Source organism: Diadema antillarum, unplaced genomic scaffold, assembly GCF_040938485.1.
Source record: "Diadema antillarum isolate AM-2024a unplaced genomic scaffold, OU_Dant_1.0 seq00000561_RagTag, whole genome shotgun sequence".
Lineage (NCBI taxonomy): Eukaryota > Metazoa > Echinodermata > Echinoidea > Diadematoida > Diadematidae > Diadema > Diadema antillarum.
Window position 1 is genome coordinate 1,351,447 of NW_027271500.1, and position 22,203 is coordinate 1,373,649.

Genomic DNA, 22,203 nt, shown 5'->3' on the forward strand with positions numbered 1-22,203 from the left:
AACAATGAAAATATGACGCCATTTGTAGAAGATGAATATCAGCAAGTTGATGATGAATATTAGAATTATACCACTTTTACAGATACAAGGCTTCACACTGGAGAACATGTATGGTTTCTAAAAGGACATCAGCTTTAGATATTAACCTCCTGAACCACTACCACCACTGGAGCAATACCATGAACAGATGATGAAATTTCAATGAAAGGCTGGAGAAAGAGAATCCATACACAGAGACAAAAATGTTGCTGCACATCTGGGAGGTTACATCCAACAGAAGGTATCGAGTCATTGGAAGAAGATGACCATCGACAAGTTAATGGAAACTCACATTATACCAGTTTCACAGGTGGAATATCTCGTGTGATTTTTCCTCCCATAAGAAAAAAAAAAAGATGTACTGATCTTGCTCTGGTCAGATGCATTTCTCCTGCGACTTCACTTAAGGCATTCTGCATTGGACAGAAAATGATGCAAGCAATGCTGCTGAACAAATTTACATATCTGCAGGGAGTGGGAATATTCTGGAAGAAAAAAATCCACAAGGACATATTTCTTGGGATGAACAGCCATCACAGGATTAATTGAGAAATATTACGTGGTAACCACGGTTGCAATTCTTCGTAGATAGACATACAAGCAGCGGACACTACTAATTAGCACAAAAGATTCTCGACTGAAGGATTAAAGTCTGAAAGACCGGTAACTCCCCAAAGTACCGGCGCAAGGTTGATGCTGTAGTCTGCACAAACTGGTCCCTTTCTGCTCTCTGATGGACACGGCATGTAGCGATACTGCCTGCTGCGAGCTAGACTAGACACATCCACAAGTTGACCCAAAACATATGTAGGGAAGATAAACAGTCAGTGATGTCAGCACCAAGAATTACATGAGAAGTCTGCTGGAATGATTCTTGCATACTGCATGAAGTGAAAGTCTCTCCCGGTTCCCTGGCTACCAGAGACAAGTGCTTAGCAACCAAGCTCACCCACGGAGGAGACGGTGTGATGCAAAACCCGGAGAAGTAATTAGTTGGTGTCGTAGGCTCTCTTGGCCATGCATCAAGATGGGAAGATAAACTTTCTTTCAGATGACACAAGAAAGGAGAGAAAATTGCTCTCACCCCCCATGCCTCAGCCCAAGTGTCTCCGGGAAAATGTATTTCACTTGAGCATATTTTTCAAAGACGCCGCCAACAAAAAGAACAGAACAAAGAAAAAATGTGTCCTGGCTTCTGACATCAAGGTTTTTGTGCTCTCCCTACAGGCAAATCATAAGTGATTAAAGCAAATCACATTTTCTCTTTACACTCAGAAAACAACTAACCATGTGACTATCATATCAATCCCAAGACAAATAAAATGTCTTGCTCTTTAAAAAGAGGAGTTATAATACTTATATATTTGTAAAAACGATTGTGGTAAAGTTTGTGGTACTCCTTGCACTGCCCAAAAATATGATGTGACAGTTTTGTGGATTTTTTACGCTGACACCTTTCTTGAATATTCAAAGTATATATAACTAATCTTTAAACCCAGACAGTTTAAAAGTTACTGGTTCAGCATTTCACAAAGAAAAAGAATATCATCTCATTCAATCATCTTTTCCGCCAGATAGCATAATAAGGCATGTTGTGTTATGGGGAATTTCATCGAAGCAACTCAAGAAGGCATCTGTAGTTTCGATCTATTTTCACATTATAAACTTGATGTGAAGAGTGGAGACAGAATTGCTGACACCATCGTCTGACAAATTGATGTTTTGCATCATCTGAATTATAGGAGTAAAATAAGAGAGAGAGAAAAAAAATCGAGAGATAAAAGGAGAGTGTGCAATATTATGTGCATGCATTGCATGTGATCGGTTCTGTGACATCTCTGCAGAATGCTGTTTTCTCCATAAGACAGCCAGAGACTGCGGGCAAAACGATTTATGAGCAAAGGTATCGAAAGACCAAAGTGGAGCACGGCTTTTTGGAAGTCATGTGACTCGGTAAAAACAAAACAACAAAAGTGTATAGAGGAAATGTATAATCATAAAAATGTTGTGGGATTCACTGTACACAGGTACAAGTGGTTTGAAGGCAGAACTCTTTGTATGCGATGGGTAAGGCCATTTTGGACTATGAATCAAGGTTGGATAATGGTAGCTTGTGCTTGATGAATACACTTGGAGGGAAAACACACAACTTTCACTGAATAGTTCTACTATCACATGATATAGCTGCTTCCTGCACTTGGAATGAATGTGGGCAATTTTCTGGAATCATCAGTTTGGGTCAGCACTTTGTGCATCTTTAAATCACAATTCATCATGAACAAGATGTTCGCTTCTACTCAGGTAAACTAATATATACATTTGTCATTTATGAACAAACAAACATATAAAAGCCATAACTGGTATCATTCTGATTTCAGTCATATTGTACAGACAATTTTCTGCAGCATGATTGCAATTTTTGTTTTGTTTTGTTTTGTTTTTGGCACTCATCACTGCTGAGAAACTAGGGTATTTGAATGATTGCTTGGGACACTGCCAATGATTCATTGTTAAAGATACAAAACAAAGGCACAAATTGATGAGATGACTTCAATTATACAAAAAAGAAAAAGAAAAATGCAACACATTTCATATTCTTTCAAAGTTACGTTATCTAATATCTACCAAAAGAGGAAAATGGCACAGCTTCTAAACCAATCAGAGTCACTTGAACATCCCAATGATGGGGAAGAAAAAGGAGCAAAAATGTCACACGAACTTCTGGGAAAATTCTTTCATGGAGTAAAAATATGAAGGCTACCATGGAGACGGAAACAGAGGCCAGGCAAGTATTAATTGATTAGCCTACCTGATGGGCTGTGACAAGCATTAGTCATCTTGGAAGTGGATGAGCTCTCACATTACTGAAGTTAAAGGGATGATATAGTTTTGGTTGACATGGGGATTCAGGATTTAATTTTTTGTTCGATGATTAGAAATAACACCATGAAATATAAAAGAGTATATAATCTTAAGAGGAAATAATGGTTTATTAGATGAAAATCAGTTTTGAAACAGCTGAGATATTCAAGAACAAAGTAAAACAAATTGGTCCTGATAAAAGGTGGGTCCCAGATCTTTCATTAGGATTGCTTGGTCTTTGAATACATCTCAGCCATTTCAAAACCAATTTTCAACAAATAAACTTTTAATTCCTCTTAGAATTGTATATAATTTCTTTGATATGTCATTCAAGGGGCTTCTAATCATCTCAAATAAAGTTGATACCTGAATCCCCATCTCAACCAAAACTATACCATCCCTTTAACTTGCTCATGTACTGTGTAACCTGCTTCCTGAGCTGCTCGTCCTGGAATGCTTAAAGATCATCCCCACCTATCCTTTATCCTACCACCAATAATACCCCCCCCCCCCTTCCTCAAATAAAAACTAATAAAGATATATAAAGGGCTCCTCTAGAAGAATGAGATCATCAGCTGTTTGTTGAGCAATTCCTTATCTTGATAAAGTTCATAAATATAAATATCAGGGCCACTCTAAAAATTATTTTTCCAAATTCTTCGTCCCACCTACAGTTATTCCCTGGACTGAAAAGGGAGAGACAAGGAGAAAGAGAAAACTCAGAACCCTTTGTCAAAGTTATCAGCTATTTAACATTGCAGTTGTTCAATGCTATATCCCATTAAAATCAACAAGCACCACTTCAAGAGAGACATGATGATATCAGTTTTCAGGCAAATGGACTTTACCAACTCGTATCACTCACACTTATCTTTTGGGTTGATTTCAGGGGGTGATGTTCATTCTTCCGAAGGCTCCTTAATCCTAAAATGAAATATGGTTCATTATTCTAAACGTTTGTTATTCTGAAAGCAGTGGAAACCTGCACATCTATCTGATTGGTCACTATCGGTCTGGGCTATACAATGAAAATCTGATAGAGCATTTCTTTATTGGGTTTTGATATAAACATTTTGTGTCTGAAGAAGGGAAGTCAACTTTCGTAGAGTGGTGTCTTACTTTGATAGGGTCATGACAGATGACTCGGTGGATGAACCCAGGGATATACTAAGTACCTCTGACCTTGATCATAGGGGGGAAGTAGTATCTCCATTCCTAACAGTAATCGTGTCATGGCACTCAAATTACAAACTTTCTCAAACGAGAAATATCCCGTCATCAACGGTGTTTGAAATTGGGTCAGGTCTCCTCGTGGAAAATTGATCGTTTCCTCGCTTTTGTTTCGACAAAATATTCATGGAGAAAACCAGGAGGTAGCGGTATTGGAAGTGAGAATTAGTGTACACTGAGATGAACTCCGTGAAACGACCTGAAGCAACAGATCAATCTTGAAGGAGTGCAATCAGACAAATGTACAGAAATATTTGAATACCAGCAACAAAAACTCATACATTCACATAGACATGAGTCACTGTGACATTTTTTACCTTCTCCTCTTAAAGGCAAAAGCTATCAATTTCAGTAAACCTAAAGATGCATTTCCTAAAGCTGTTAAACAGTTAAATTATTGTAAAGTACATAGATACCATGATCTCATCACTAAAAAAAAAAGAGTTGATTCCTTCACACAAACTTACATGTTAACATGAACATTTTATATTTCATGTGTCCCAAATGAATAATAATTTGTACACAAGCAGCATTACATTCATGTGATCAAACTGGTTGATATGCTATCCCAATTAGAAACCATGCAAAAAGAAATATCAAACACAATGTGACACCTATTCCTACTACAATCAAAATTTTGTATCTGTTGCATTAGTTTCAAGAGTTCCATCTACACATTTTTCTCTTTGTTATGATTTTTCATATATATAAATGCTTGAGGCAGTGAAAAAACAAAGTCGAAATAAACTTTTAAAACAAACATATGAAAATGAATGAATCTTCCACATCTCTGTAAAAGATGAAGGACATTTATGCAATTAGACTTCATACCTCAATGTAATTTTCAGCAGAATAAATATGATCAAATTCATGATTCTTGCTGTGGGTGCCTGTTGTCAAACTACTCGATAAAATGCATAAACCGCCCAAACTTAGTTATATATCAACTATTGCAGGCCTTAGTTCATCTCATGAATATTCATCAATCCACCACTAGCAGCTGCCTCCAAAGGATATCTAGAATCCAGCAGCAGGATGATCCTTTTTTTTTCTCCCCTACCTTCCAAATCCCAAACTTCCACTTCAAACACTCCCACTGCAAAGCCCAAACCTTAAACCCACATCAATCTAATTTCAATCATCGCTAGAGAGATGGCAAATGTATGGCAAGCCTCCAAGGTCAAGAAAGTTTTTTTTTTTTTCTCTGCGGTAAACAGAAAAGCAGAGATATGCCAAGATAAGCAGAACAATAGAGTCTGAAATTCAAATTTATAATCCTTCATCCAGGAACAACAACAGGCATAGGCACTGTACTCCAGTGGCTGCAATTTAATGCAAATGGCACTAAATCTACATTTCAGGACAGCAAGACTTGATGTGATCATAACCAGATATCATAATCCTCTTAAAGCTGATCACCTTTAACAAGTAGTGTTCGCACCCTGACATCAACCAGAAATTTGGCAAGTTTTCCAAAGTGTCGCTCACGGCAAGGACATATCCTCCAAAAATGTTACCACTGCCTAGGATTCAGTATGGCTCCTCACTCATACACACATACACACACACAAATTGCTTCCGTGCCCGGGTGGGGTCAATGCTCGTCACAGAAATGTGCCAAATAGGAATCCATGTCTTTCTTCGTTTACAGATACGATGGAGCAGACACAAATTGTAGCAAATCGAATTGACTTTTATGTTTTTATGTTAGAGGTGGGCCTGCCACGAGGAAAAGTCCCACAGTCCATATCCTGGATCAGATAGTCCCTACGGAAGATATCCCACCAAGAGTTTGCTTCGGGAAAAAGAAAAACTGTGGCATAATCTCACTGAGATACTCTTCCTCTCTACTCGAATTTGCACCTGCAGATTAGTCCTGAGCATGAGCTCACAGTTGTTTTTTTTTCTTGCTTTTTTTTTTGAACGCCTTTTCACCGTCTTCCTCTTCACTACGATGATGCTCATGACATGACTTGGAGAAAGTTGTCTGAGAAAGTAGAAGGAGGAGAAAAAAAAATGGAGGGAACAGAGGAAAGGGAGAAAATTGCTTTAGCTGCAGAGGGATGTCGCCCCCTTCCTGGTACAGTTAATGAGCAGCTACACTACAACCAGTCGCTAACTAGTTTCGCTTCCGTAAACACTCTCTGCACATAGCAGAGTGAAGAGATGAACGCAATGTAATGCAAACAGCTGATATAAAATCTTTGGCCCAGCCATACATGTGACCCGAAGCCACAGTTTTAACCTGCAGGTGATGAAACACTCTACGGCATTTGACAACTGCCTGATTGTATGGCAAACCAGTCCTGACTTTGGTAAAAGGGTCTGAACATGTGAGCCTAGTCATTAACTGTGCTGAATATGGGGAATGATTGAGAGGCTTGTCAACTTTCTCCTGCTAAGTGAGAGAATTTCACAAGTGATGACATTAGCCACCCAGCAAACACTCACATCTGTACAGAGCACGTCGGGACAAAAGAACAACACTAACAACAGCAACAACAACAGCAACAAAACAGGCAGGAGGGCGATCAGGTGATTAGCCTTCCTTCCAGACACCAGCTCGTCTATGTCCCACCTGTACCCAGTCTTGATTAACAACTAGCACGTCGGTCTGAAGAGCAATACAGATCTGCACATTTTGCCTTTCTCTCACACAATCCCTCAAAAGATATGTCAGTAAAAGGCATACACAAGGGAAGAAAGTTGGAAGATATTGATTTGTTACATCAATGTAACTCACAGCCTCAGAGACAGGCTATCTGAAACATGGAAAAAGCACGCACCAGAGAACAATACAAAAGGCATTCCTCCATCACATGTTGACCTTTACATAACTTATTGCCCTCATGGTACCATATGTGTAGGGGAAGAATGAATAAATGTATTGTTTGGGAAAGAGTACACGGGCAACTTAACCCGTTGAGGACGAGTCACGAGTACACTCGGGCAAGCGTCTATGGGAAATGCGTGTTGAAGCAAAATCAGCCAGTCCTCATCGGGTTAAGCTCTGATGGAATCAACAGTGCCTCTCTCCAAGCCATATTCACTGTAGTCAATGCTAGATGACAGTGCACCTATCCAGTCGAGCAGATGACCAAGACAGCACAATATGTCTCTACTGCACAGAAAGGAATGATGCATGAATGCAGAAAGAAGACAAAAAGACAGGACAGATAGATATATCACAAACTCTATCCTATAATACTGTTCTGTCTGCTGACTGTGCAAATAAAAAAAATCTAACAGTCACTTTTGCCATGGACTTCCCCAAAAAGCTATGTGGAAAGAACACTGCAAACACATAAAATTGTTCTGTCGTAACAAAAGAATGTGATGAATCTGATGAATCCACCAGAATGTGAAAATAAAACACTTTCATATCTGTTGAAGATATCACTTTTCAAAGACACAGTGATATCTTATATCAGCAGGATATAAATATGACTTGCAAAATACCAGTGAAAAACCAAATTGAGTAATATCGAAGCCAACACAGAACGAATAAAAAGAAGAAAGCTATGCAGCAAAAAAAAAAAAGAGGATGGAGAAAAAAAGAAGAAAACAAAACAGAGAGCACCATAAAAAAAATATGACTGCACTGAGATACTGAAGTAAAAACACAGAGACTGCATAGTTAAAGTTTATGATTTGGGTGAATATGGCAGAAATAGAAAAGTGAAATGCTTAATGAGACAGATGGGCAATAGTTCTTTTCAATCAACTTTCGTTAAAAAGTTGCATTTAGAAGTGAATCTTGACGTGATAAATCAAAGAAAACTTTTAATGCAATTTTAAGGGACAATACACACAATAGGCTATGAAAGAGGGATTAAGATCATTTCTTCACACCATATAACATATTTGTAAAAGCTAAAACTTTACTTCATTAAGCCAAAGTGCTTCATAAAGTTATCATTTTTCCTCCCTTTCCAGTATATGAACATCAGTCATGCTTCCTATCCTAACCCACTAAAGACTAGTCCCGAGTTTACTTGGGCAGCTGTCTATGAAAAACGTGTTATAACAAGATCAGCTCGTCCTCAACAGGTTCATCTTTCCCTATTCATCTGTCTCTTCTCTAACACTTGTCTCTCACTCCTCTTTCAACCCGGTCTCTTCCTACATCTTTCCCCCGTCTCTATCTCCTTTTCTTTCTCTCTCCCTCCCCTATTCTCCCCCTACCTGTCCCTTTCTCCCTCCATCTATAACTCTATCTAAACCTCCTTTTCTACCTCTACTTCACTCTCCCCTCTCTTTTTCCCTGTACCTATCTCTCCCTCCCTCTCTCCCTCTATCGAAACATCTATTTCTCTATCTAATTCTCTCTCTCTTTTACATCCTTTTCTCTTTATAAATCTTTTTCTGCCTCTACCTCACTCTCCTCTCTCTTTTCCCCTGTATCTATCTCTTTTCTCCCTCATTCTATCTCTTTCTCTGTATTTATACATCAATCTGTTCTATCTCTCTATACAACACCCTATGTTTCTCTTATCTTTCTCTATCTACTTATACATAGAATTATTCATCTTTCTTAACTCCTTCTATCCCTACTGCTTTCTCCCTACACCTATCTCTTTTGTCTCTCTATCTACGTAAACGTCTACCTACTCAGGGAGTATTTGTGTTTCTAAATTCATCCTTCTGTAGTTATCTCTCTCTCCCTTTCTCTCCCTATCTACTTACACATCAAACTATTTCTCTTTCTAAACAACTCTTTATATCCCTACCTCTTTTTCCCTATACCAATCTATTTCTCCCTCTCTCTGTCTACTGTAAAAGTGGTTTCTTTCGCGTACAGAAACTTTCGCGGTTTCCATCGGTGCCGACTTTTTCGCGTGTGTTTAAATTCACGGTCGATAATGATAGCGTTGTAACAAGCCACGAGGTCAAAATATTTTCAGGCGATGTTAAATTCGCGGTTCAACCTCAAAGCGCGAAAAGCGCGAAAATAAAACCACCGCGAACGAAACCACTTATACAGTATGTACACATCTATCGATCTATGTTTCTATTAAATCTCTCTTTCTGTAGTTATCCCTTTCTCCTTTCTGTCTCTCTCTCTCTCTTCTCTATCTCTCCTTTTATATTTCTCCTTCCATCTACCTTGCTCTCTTGACAACCACTCCATCATACCCAAGGTCAAACTGGTGCCGAGTTCCTTCCTCAAAGCATTATGAACCGAAGACAAGGGACCACCTGGAAGTTTGTGAGGATATGTGTGATTTCCATCATGGTCTTGAACTCTCTTTTCGTCAAAAGTGTTGACAGCCTACGTCTTCATCATCACCAAAACATAAGCCATACTGATCTTGCGATGATTATCGAGCAAGTCTTCCCAAAAAAAAAGAAAACAAAAAAAAGCTGAAGTTATCAGTAACCACACAATCCAGTATGTCAGTAACCACACAATCCAGTATCAGGGTGTTCAGACGCAAAAAATGTATACCAGAACGGTACAGCCATACCAAAACGGTATAACTATATGATGAAATTACACGTCTGAACGCTAACGAAACGATGTCTAACGAGACGATGTATAGCGAAACGACAGTCAGAGCATCGTTTCGAAATAGAACTTAATAACGAATCAGCATTCCATCGTGTTCATTGTGCGCCTGAACGTATGACGACCATAGAATGGTATAACTGGGCGGGGCTTAATGGGAGCAAGCACGAAAGGTGACCTTGGACCTGCCACTCATGACCATAACAAAATGTGTAGTGAGAAACTGCATGTTTATACGACATTTTTCTGGAATGGTCGAAATTAGCGTCTGAATGGTCCATCGGCAATACAAAGATTCCCTATACTTTGTTTCTCTATCAGGTTTTGGTATAAACTGGCCTGCGTCTGAACAGGAGTATGTCAATGATCTAGCTGCCAACTGGTTCCTTTACAAAAACACGTAAACATAGAGCGAAAAAAAGGTACCCTTTGAATGACACTGCATTTTACGCACACATATACATTCCGATTTTGAGAGACACAACCTGATCAGATGAAATTCATTTTCAAACGTCTCCACTCAATCTTTACAGTATGTGTCAAAGAAATCAAAAACTCCCCAGCCTTACTTTTGTACTTTACAAAAATGCATCTATGCCTGCAAGAGCCAACGCAGACAGATTCTTTGGCATTTTAGTGTGAATGGTAATGAGAAGGTGGGGGGGGGGGGGAGAGAACACTTTTGTGAGCTACTAAGTACGAGTATCTCCAGGACTGTTGCCATGGAAACTAAGAACACGGTAGGTATCCTTCAATGCTTAAATTGTGATGGAAATTGACTCAATTATTTTGCCACTTGCACAAGAAGCTGCGTTGATAGAATGGAATGGCATTGGTGGTAAATATTACCGTACCATGCTGAAATATCTCCAGCTATACATTACCTCGCTCTTATTTTTTTTCAATCTACTTCTGATTCCATGCAAATTTTGAGAAGACATAAAAAAGTATAGCTATTGTGGTGTTGTGTAACCTGCCTTCAAATTTAAATATCTATCCCTATCTCTCACCAACATGGTTGTTATTTGATTGATTTCTATTTCTTCTTCTTCTTTTTTTTTTTTCTTCTTCTTCTTTTCTTTTTCTAGACATCTTCTTTTCATGATGATGAACATCAATGATGAAAATAACCATAATGAAAATAATTTCTGATATTATCTATGTATTATGATTACTATCTATATTTTATAGGAAAATTCATTCTGAATTACAACTTACAACCATAGTCATCATTTTTTACACTCATTTCAGTAATTTCACCCTACAGTCACTATCATTCCCCTTGCATTTTGAGTAATCATATCTTTGTCTTGTTTTTACTTGTTAAGGATTTTTCCTCATTTCTCATACATATATATATATTCATATATATATATATATATATATATATATATATATATATATATATATATATATATATATATATTTCTTTCTATATGACCCTCTGTCATTTAATCTTACCCAAGCCTTCCTCCGTTTGTTAATATTTTCTTTCCCCTAAAGAAATGAAGCAAGTAGACGCTGACTTAATGCTCAGACACTGATCATTGTCTAATCTTGAACAACAGAGTTTTTAAACAGTGCCCTCTGGCAGCCACAAGGGTGGAATCCTTAAAGTGACAATGCTTGGCCCTAAATTGGCAACTCATCCAAGGCAGCTGTCCTTTTTTTTATAAACAGTTCAGAGGGTTTGTGCATTTTAACACAAAGTTGAGTAAAAAGTATATGAATAAATTTAACTCTTGTATATACTGCTCTATATGGTCCTACTACTTAAAAAGTGTCAGTGTTAAACAATACTAAGCAAAGCAAACTAGGAGTAAATCACTAAATGTAACTGTAAAAGTGGATATCTTTTCGTGCGACTAATTTTTCACGAAAGGCCAGTTAAGAAGAGTTTTGCGTGTTTTTAATTCCGCGGAATCATGACATCAACTACTGGAACATATGGCATGCAAAAATATTTGCGTGCTTTTATGTTCATGCTAGCCTCTGGTAGCGCGAAATGAGTGAACATTTCAAAACCGCGAAAATTTCCACCTTTACAGTTAATCTCAAGCAAGAAGAAGCTACACTGTTGAAATTGTCAAATGCAAGAGAGTAATTAGCAATCATGCATGTATCTGAATCATTCAGACAATCAAGAGATTAATGGTGCTGAAATGCTGAAGAGATTTTAATGATACATGACACTTTTTCATGCTGTGAATTGGGTGCCCTTATAAACACCACAGTATACAGGAGGTGATGGCACAACATTGGCGATTTTACAGTTTACTCCCAAAACCAATAAATTCTTCTCCTCTCCGACACCAAAAACGGCAGCCGACAGAGGGGACGAGGCGGCCGAAGTATTGTGTAACTGCCAATCAGTGATACCACTAAAGCACTGCATGCTCACACAATTGTATGCATATTTACAGATTGTAGGTGACATGATGCTTAGTAATGATACTCTACATACTGTACAGAAGCTCGAGTGGGGGACTGTTTGTGCGGCAACTGGGGAATTTCAGGTACAGCAGGATTACTTGCAAAACCTTTAACGACTATTTGCAAATCAGTAAAGCGCAGTAGTTGAGTGATAAGTGCTTGTGGGTAAGCTGATACCAAGGTCACAAATAACAGCATCCTGGTTTGGGAAGGATCTAATAAGAAAAATGCACAATCCTGCACCAACTTGCATATATGAAGTAAGTTAACAGGGGAAAAAATGTGAACTAAAGTCAGAGAGCTATTTAAGCTGTACCCATGTTTCAAGACAATTTCAGATAGACTTTACATTTATTAGAGGGAGTTTAGTTCACGAATATGTGATATCCTGACAGCATATTCTTGCCTTAATGATAAAACTTTAATAATGTGTCACTGCAAAAATTAAGTGTATGACGTACTGCACATAACAATCATACAAAAGTATGCAAATTTTAACCATGTCAGCATAATCTAAATGAAAGGAATCTTGGGAAGGATTTTGTCATTCTCTCAATGAACAAAAGGGTCAGCTTACCAGTGACAAAAAACAAGACCATGAAAATTTCACGATAAATAACAAACTCAAAAAACCTACACAAGTAGATCCCATATCCCTTCTGTGTAGAAAAATGCAGCAACCCTCTGAGGCATCTAAAGAACAGTAAATAGGCATTACATATACAATGCCAAATCAAACTAACTGCCTCATTACTCCCTATCAAGTGACTGGACATCATTAAAAGTTCCATTGCATTTTGTTATGCTCATTCAACACCAAAAATATCAAGGGGAGGAATTTCATGAAGTGTTTTGTTGGACATTTTTTTTTTTCAGACAAATTTGCTCTCCGCCAATCAGATACAAGGATTGCATTAGCTTATCACAGTTTGTCAGAAAAATATCTGACAAAATGCTTAATGAAATGCCCCCAGATCTTACATCCACAATATCCTTCATGTTCAATGTCATCTTAATCACCATCATTGTCTTCATCATCATCGTTATCATCATCACCATCACCACCACCACCACCACCACTACCATCACCATCATCATCATTATCATCACCATCGTCACCTCAATCAACATTTGTTTTTTTTTTTTTTGTGTGTGTGTGTGTGATTATCATTTGATTTTCCCCACCATAACAACATTCCCATCATCAACAGTACACAATTCACCATCGGCACAAGTTCCACCATCACTGTCACAAACATCAGACTTGAGTACTTTCCAAAAAGTCTGTGCTATATTACCTAAGAACCACTTATTAACAATAATGACTATAATAACTATACGGATAATAATGAAAATCAGTGAAAATAATCTTTGTTTGAAACAATAAAATTACAACCTAAACCTCTGCATACCATCAATGATTTTAAATGTGGCACATAAAGATTTAACGCTACCACAGCTTTCCATCATCACTTCAACGTCAACATCATCTGATCTGAGAGTCACCAATACACACCTCACATGATTCAGCTGTCAGCTTTCTGGGTGTTCTCTGTTCACCATTTCAGCCACAACTACAATCAAACATCCATACAACTGCAAAGCAAACCAATATACACCAACACCAACACAAACAACTGACAAGATAGCACTTGGTACAAAAAATTGGGGAACACTTATTCCTGTTTTCACCTTCTTTGTCATCGAAACGGGTGACCGCATCCCTCAGTTTGTTGGCGATGTCAAAGTTGACCACTGCCCCCTTGCTGTTTGGGGTCTGGCGTCTGCCGGACAGCCTGCGACCAACTGGAAAAAAAATATATAATAGTAATCACAAATTCACAATGATGGAAAAATACTGGCAACAATAATGGTAATGAGTTTTTATTTTGGTTCATTCATTATCATCCATTCAACAGTTTTAGCACAACTCTTAGGGCGAGTCCTGTCTATGTGATTGCTTTTTATTGGCATTCAAGGCGCCTATTTTCACACAACAGGAGTTGTGTGGTATAGTGTGGGTAACAACCGTGTCCAAGGATGGAAGGACCTGTGAAGTAGGAATTGAAATCTGGAACTCTTGTTTACGAGTCTAGTGCTTTCAACATTGTACCAGTCCACAGTGATTCAACTGTGAAACCCTGGAGACTATGAAGCTATGATGAAAATAAACAGACAAAAACACATACCTAAGTAAGTGACAATATAAAAACATTTTATAGACATCTCTGAGCTATGTATGGAGATCAAAACATACATCAAAGGGAGGGGGGGGGGGGGGAATTAAACTGGGGGATATCCCATAACTTCTATGATCCTGGTCAGCGATTGGGTAATTCTTCACTTCAGTGTTGTCATGTTGTGACTTCTTAAGTTTGTCATAAATCATCTGGCCTAAGAACAACAGAGCTGCCACCCATAAACTGTGGTGGATTAATTCACGCCTCTCTGCACATAATGCACCGCAAACTGGGAGAAGGCTGGTGCTTTTTGTATTCACAACAATGCAGAAAAGAGAAGTAAAGAAAGACACTGAATAATTGCACCTAGTGTACCATTGTAGTCTCCTCTGTGTTTCACAGTAAACCTTGGAAGGGGGAAGTTTGGAAAACGGAAGAAGATTGCGCAAATATCCTATAAGAAGAATGAATCACAATTTGAAGTGATCAGGACTATGCTTTGTAGACGTAGACTCTCAAAATCCCATACCTTATCCTTCCTGAATCTGCCAATGGGAAACACGCAATTATGCGCAGGTTTTCTGTCGCACAGTGTGAATAGTGAGAAATATATGACTGTCACCAAATAAATTCTGATGTTTCTGTGCAAAAACAGTTTATTCCTATGCCAATTTATCCTGACTTAAAGTGGAAGTCCAGTCCAAATATAAGTTAGTCTGATAAGAAAGAGTGAAATATTACGAGTTCAATGGTAAAATTTTGATTGAAATCGGGTGAAAAATAAGGAAGTTATGACACTTTGAAGTTTTGCTAATTTTTCAGGAAACAGTTCTTGACCAGTCAATATGAATATGCAAATGGCAAAGTGAGCATGTCAGCCCCTCATAACTTGCCATATAGTTTGTACATAAAATTTTGAAATTTCCAGTTTTTCATTCAAACGCAATTATTCCCGAGGCTCAAATCCTGGTATATCTTAATGATCTTTATTCTGAAGTTGTTCAACCAGGACTAACATCATGTTTCAGACTTCAATGACAGAAACATTGAATTTTCGTCATTTTTTTTGTGTGTGTGTGTCTGTGCACGATCAATTGAAAATTGTGAGGGTATGACAAGGTTAGCTCACTCATATGATATGCATATATTCATATCCACTGTACAAGAACTGTTTTGCAGAAATTAGCAAAACTTCAAAATGTCATAACTTCCTTATTTTTTCATCCTTTTTTAGTCAAGTTTTTACCCCTGAACTCTCAAGATTTTACTCATAGATTTTTTATCAGACAAACTTTTATTTGGATTGAAATTCCCCTTTGAATTTATACCGGTAGTGAAAATTTTAGCATGCTGAGAACACTGGTGATGCCTGAAATCTGTGTCACTGAAGAATTAATGAAGGGTATCGGCCATCTTACTTTTCTCATGTTCGCCCTTCTCGCGTTCGTAGTATCGCTTGAGCTGTTCCTGCCGCAGCTTCTTGCAGGCCTTGACTCGCTGAGTCCGAGGCAGGTGGTCCAGGGAACCCGACCCAGAGGGCTGGGGAGGTTGGAGGGTGGTGGCCTGGTAGATACTCTCCTGTGCCTGCTGCCTTTTCAGCACTGCGTGGAAAAGATCAGCAAAATGATGGATTGAGTTTGGGTCCAAATAACTCATAGACTCAAAGTTTGTTGCTAGCATAAGTATTATATTACCTGGTCATGATTTGATTCAATTCAATTCAATTCAGTTCAAATTTCTGTACATTCATTGTGAGAAAATTAAATGATAAGTTTGATTAAGATTATCCTATTGAGGACAGACTGATTTTAACTATGTTGCCATTTTTTTACAACATGCATTTCCAATAAACACCTACCCAAGTATTCATGGGAATTGTCTTCAACGGGTTAAGATTTGAATAAGATATTGACAGTCATTTCATAATTGAATTGCCCCAAAAATAAGAACAGTTGCAGAAAAAGAACAATGCCAGCATTCTACGAAACAAAATCTGAAATAAAAGACACAGTACATGGGACATGCTCTAATGGATTTGTGTTCAGCGAAGTTGATCTATGTCAACATTTTGAAGACAATAAGCTAGATGCGCTGCGACACGGATCTTTTTACTGTCATGCCCCCTGAATTCCATAGTTGAATTAACCAAGAAATTTCACATCAACTCTAACCACACTTTTTAATGAGTCTTTTTTGAAAAGGACTGCATTTTAATGTTAAAAAGAGGAAAGATTTTACATTGCCTGCCGCAATACTTGGATGGTTTGTGTCAATGTATTGATCCTTTTCTGTAATAAAAACAATTGTTTTTCTTGTATGTTTGTCTTTACTTTCTCCTTTTATCTAATCTTGATCAAAGCTCTGTGAAAAGATCTGCTTAGCTGAGGATTGCATTCTTACTCTTAATAAGCAGTACATAATATTCCCTGAGCAAATTCTGTGAGGGAAGCACAGGAAACAAAACATATCCTCACGTACGACTTCCAAGTTCCCATATATCTGACTCTAGGTGGCGCTGTTCTCCCCAAAGATGCCATCACTCTCTCGTGACACAGTTCAAGGCTACCATGGCACAAGTATCATGCAATTCATGCCTTAACACGATAAACTGGAGTCATATTTACTAATCCCTCACGTGCTATGTTTGTTTGTATATTTTTCTCTTCTGTTTTATTGTGAACGTGATGTTTTCTTTTCAGCATGTGAAATAAATTTGAATTTGAATAAATTTGAATTTGAATATTCACCACTTGTAAAATGAGGCTCTGTGGAGAGCAGTAAAATATTATAGCTTTTTGTTTCAGCCTTGTTTATCAATTGACGAAGCCCATTTGAGAATTTCTTTGCACCTCCTGTAAATGCTCATACCTTTGACACCATTATTGATATATCACATAGAAAAAATGCATGTACTGCACAAGTGAGCCTTGTATAATCATATATCTGATTGTGATATTTTCAGAAAACACAATCCCTTTTTTTTTCTTCATTATGTTTCACCAGTATCTTTTGCATGTGAAATAATTTCAATGTCAAGTGAGTATAGATTTATATGATTCTTGGACTGACCTATATATTTGATTGTGATATTTTTCAGAAAACACAGTCCCTTTTTTTTTCTTGATTCAGTATGTCAGTAATGTCAAGTGAGTATAGATTCTTGGGCTGGACCTTTATATTTGATTGTGATATTTTTCAGAAAACACAGTCCCTTTTTTTTCTTCATTATGTTTCACCAAGCATCTTCTGCATGTGAAATAATTTCAATGTCAAGTGAGTATAGATTTATATGATTCTTGGACTGGACCTATATATTTGATTGTGATATTTTTCAGAAAACACAGTCCCTTTTTTTTCTTGATTCAGTATGTTTCACTAAGCCTCTTTTGCATGTGAAATAATTTAAATGTCAAGTGGGTATGATTCTCGCACTGGACGCATAGCCTCCAATTAAAAAAAAAAAGAAAACATAAAAGAGTTGCCATTTCAAACTGCAATGATGGTAACTCTGTTCCTTCTTCTGAACAACATTTTGCAGGAAAAATAGAGTAAAAGAGGAAGTCCTGCAAAATTATTGACAAATTGCCCTACATTGACGTAAATATGCACCAAAATAATCAGTGTTTAGTAGTAGCCACAATAAAATTATGGCCATACATACTCAGGCAGGATTTGAACCTATGACCTCACAATAACCAGACAAGCATCTTATCCACTGCAGCACTGAGCTTCTGCTATACAGCCAGTGCTGCTTCTAGTTCTAATCCTTATAGCATGCAGCAGGTAATGAATATTTATTCAAACTAAAGTTTCATTAATTTGAATAAAGAAGAAGTCCTCTAAAAATAATCAGAACACATGATTAAAAATGAGGAGAAATATTTCAGTGTCATGAGCCGTGTCAACTTGTGAAATAAAATCAAGTTGCCAGACAGTCAAGGAAATTTCTTCTACACACAGATAGAAGGAGAGATACATTGTAGATTGATAAATGGATAGATGGATAAATAAATATATAAATGGATGGATAAACAAATAGATAGTTAGATAGATCATAGAAAGATATATAGACAGTTGACATAAAACAGGGATGTCAACCTTGTGCAGTATTTACATAGGTGAAAAGGCACATTTTTGGTGGAAAGACAGTACTTTTACCTTTCCTCCGACAGACACAATACAAAGTATTAAAAGGAATAATACAATTTGGGTAACAGTAGTATTTTCCATGAAAAATTTGGCAATAAACAGCACAAAATAATGTATAAACAAGTATTCAAAGGGTTGGCATCTCTAAATAGATAGTTTATAGATATATTTGCATGGAAAATATATGTATAGCTATACATAGAGACAGCAAAGAGAGAACTTTACTCACGATTTCTGGCAATAATCTTAAAACTCATTCTTCCAGAAGAATATCCACATCCATCTAATTAAGACATCAGATAAACTCGTATAGTCACAACTTCTTCACCTGCTGTAAATCTGTATTTTACCAAAGGCTACCACTGGTACAACAAACTTGGCATGAAGCATCAGAACTAGCTGGTATTGAGATGTTTCAACATTCACTGCGACAAAAGGACGTATGGAGCAACTGGAGTCCATCCACACACTTTTCTTCAATCCTGCTAGTTCCGGCAGACATGACATGCGACGTTTTCCACTCAAATACAAATAGGCCCTAAAGATTACCGATACATTTCAGCACCAGACCAAACTCTGCCCTCATTCTTATCAAGCAATCACAGGTGAGCAGGATATACAGTCAGAAATAAAAACTGCCCAAAGAGTGCCGATTCATCCCCAAAACTTTGGAACGTTTTAAAATCGCCATCCATCCAATTAATCCCTTCCTGGTGTGCGCAGTGCACATGAATGGATTTTTATCCCTTCTGGTGATTGGTGCTATATCTGCCCCGGAACATGCCAGTCCAACACAAACCCCTTTTCAGAAAAATTGCCAAGCCCATCAATAGATTTAATGGGATAAAAGTCTATCGGGTATGTTTACGAAATCTACTCTATGACTCAAAGCTATTTCATCCTGAGAACGCATTTAGCATTTCAAGCCCAAGTGAGTAGTTTGAATAGATGCAGGGCCAGAGACATTCACAGCGGGGGTAGAAATGTAAGAAAAGTCTGTTTATGTCATCATTGTTATTGTTGCTGTTGGCTTGTGTTCTGTCAATCTGCACACTTAAAGTTGGTTCTCATATGAAAATAAGTCTGTATGATTCCTGTGATAGCCAACAGAAATCAATATAGTGACTGAGCTAGTTATGTAGCATGTACGTTGTAGTGCAGAGCAGAGAATAGTGTCTATATCATGTGTAAATGTGTCCGTAAAGCTGTATGTATGTTTACATGTATGTATGTATGTATGTATGTATGTATGTGTGTATGTGTGTCTAGATTATGTATGTATGTGTGTATAGATTATGTATGTATGTACACTTGTATGTGTGTCTGTCTGTCTATCTGCAGCTGTCTTTACTTCTGCCTGTGATAAGTGATGAATATAACATGGGACTATGTGCAGGAAATCAACTCCTAATTTTCTACTTGAATTTATAAGCTGCTTTTCTGTGATCAGACAACACAATTCCCACATTTGTTCCTTTTTCTCAACAATCTACAGACTTCCTACCTGAGAATTCATTATCATAAGGACATTCATTATGTTATCAGAAATATACCAGGTTCTGCATTATTCTGCACACTGTAAATGTCCAGTACCTCCATTACACTGAAATTACGCACACAGTTACAGTACATGTATATTTTTACACGCACACTGGCCATTCTATTCAAAACCATGCTCTATCCAACAAAAACTTTGCTTTTTGCCATGTAATACAATCATAAAAGGATGACATGCATATAATTCTTTCCAAATGTGTACTTTGTATCTTTTATTCAAATGTATAAAGAGTAAAATGTTAGAAGCTTACATTTAATCAAATCATCTAAAGTGTGTTTTTTTCTTAAAATCAAAATTTCATTTTGAATCTAGTATAAAATCAACTGACCGGTTCACACTGACCCTAGTTTTATGAACTTCCTTAAGTACGACTGAATAGTTCAGCAATGGTGATAATTCAGAATGTGACCTGATGTGAAATCTTGGCTTTATCTCTCTCATACTACAATACATTGCATGGACAGTGAAACATTGGAATCTAGATAATCATGACCAAAGAGGTACTAGGCAGTACCTCCTTGACCATGACAATGAACTGTGACCTTTACCAAACTCACCCTACCCTTACTGCCATTATCACAATTTAATCGCTTTTCAAGTCTGATCATCACTATATCATAAAAAATAGCAAGTTCCAACAAAATTGTATATAAAATCTGAACAGTTTACTGGAATCTCAAAAGTTTTTCCTTTGTTTGCTCCACCCCCCCCCCCCCAGAAATTCTATCCACTAAATTGTCCTGCTCTCAAACAACAATCATAATATACATTGAGCGTGTTTCTACTGAGCGACGAAAATTCGAGGTGATGCCAGCCGATGTGTGGTGATACCGGCCGATGCCGGCCGATACCGGCTGATGCGTGGTGACACCTCGAATTTTTCCTCAGTAGAAACAGATCGGGTAGTGGCCGATGCCGGCTGATGCGAGGTGCTCCGTGGTCCATCTATTGAGGTGGTCGATGCGTGGTGACGCGAAGGACGATTCTCAGTAGAAACACACCGGGTAGCGAAATTCGTGGTGTATCGGACGTCTAGAATTTCTCCCCGCGCTTTTCAATCGGTTCATCGCACGCACTCCTTCGACACATGTGTACAAAATACGTGTGTACACACAGCGACCGTGTTCGCATCATGCTTTGTACCAACTCGCTTGTGTATGTGTTATAGGCCCTATACGTTACGTTACATGTGAATTGTGGCATTCATCGTCTATTGTTCGCGTGATTAACAACCTAACTTATTGCATTACTAAGCCCTCATCACTTACTTGATTTTACACCGCGTTATTTCATTTTATATTGTCTCGAATTGCGAGAGTACCACATTAGTATGTCGCAGCCTTGAGAAAATCTCAACTGGACCCTCGATCTCCAAAGATTTCTCATCAGTCAGTGGCAGGATATCAGTATGTTAGTTCGGGGTATATTGGATGGGAAGACGAAGAGAAATGGCTAATCAAAAAATAGCCGACGCAGTTGTAGCAAAGCAGGCAGGGTTCGGATCGTACCAACAGGCAGTGCGCGCGTGACCCAAATCTGTGACTTAAAAATACCTGACTTCCGGAATCGCCGCATTTGCACATCACCTTTGCATCACCTCGTATTTTATCGCTCAGTAGAAACAGCTCGAGTGGTTGTAAAATACGAGGTGCTGCGTTGGACAAAATTCGTGGCGATGCCAGGGATGTGAGGTGCTCTCAGTAGAAACACGCTCTATGTTTAAAGATCCTACATCAGACTTTTGGACTTATGCGGACACGAAGGAAGCAGATGAATTTCTTCAAACACAGAATTGTATGTTTCTAGAACCAGTTCTTATTAAGGGGCATACACACAATGTATCTAGCACTATACATACCGTATACGCCATAAGTTTAGCAAGTCACGAATGGGGATCGACTTCCCAACGATTTTGCGAGTGGTTAAATTCGCAATCGTGGAGTACAACACTGAACAAAGAAATGTATGCGTGCATATCCCATTCATGTTGGGATCTAAAAATTAAGTCAATATTTTTGCGTGTCTTTAAATTTGAAACAGCACCTGACTTGCAAAAGTTATGAAATAATACCCTCGCAAAATATTTGTGACCTGCTACAACAAAATGATCCTAAAGTCGGGCGAGGTCGATTATTTGAAAATTGCATGACACAATTCCCTAATCTTTCTGCTTTAGATTGATATATCACACATCTTATGAAAATAATCGGCTGCGGAGATATCGATGTTTATAAGAGAGCATG

General features: G+C 37.9%; 1 protein-coding gene across 1 annotated transcript in view; it reads right to left on the reverse strand.

Annotated features, from left to right (window-relative positions):
- Positions 1-22,203, reverse strand: part of LOC139735009 (unconventional myosin-XVI-like) — a 188,753-nt gene that overhangs the window by 161,002 nt on the left and 5,548 nt on the right. The window contains exons 2-3 of the mRNA XM_071645783.1: positions 15,672-15,854; positions 13,766-13,879 (exon numbers count right to left, since the gene is read on the reverse strand). Coding sequence (XP_071501884.1) covers positions 13,766-13,879; positions 15,672-15,854 — 297 coding nt within the window. The remainder of the gene's footprint in view (positions 1-13,765; positions 13,880-15,671; positions 15,855-22,203) is intronic.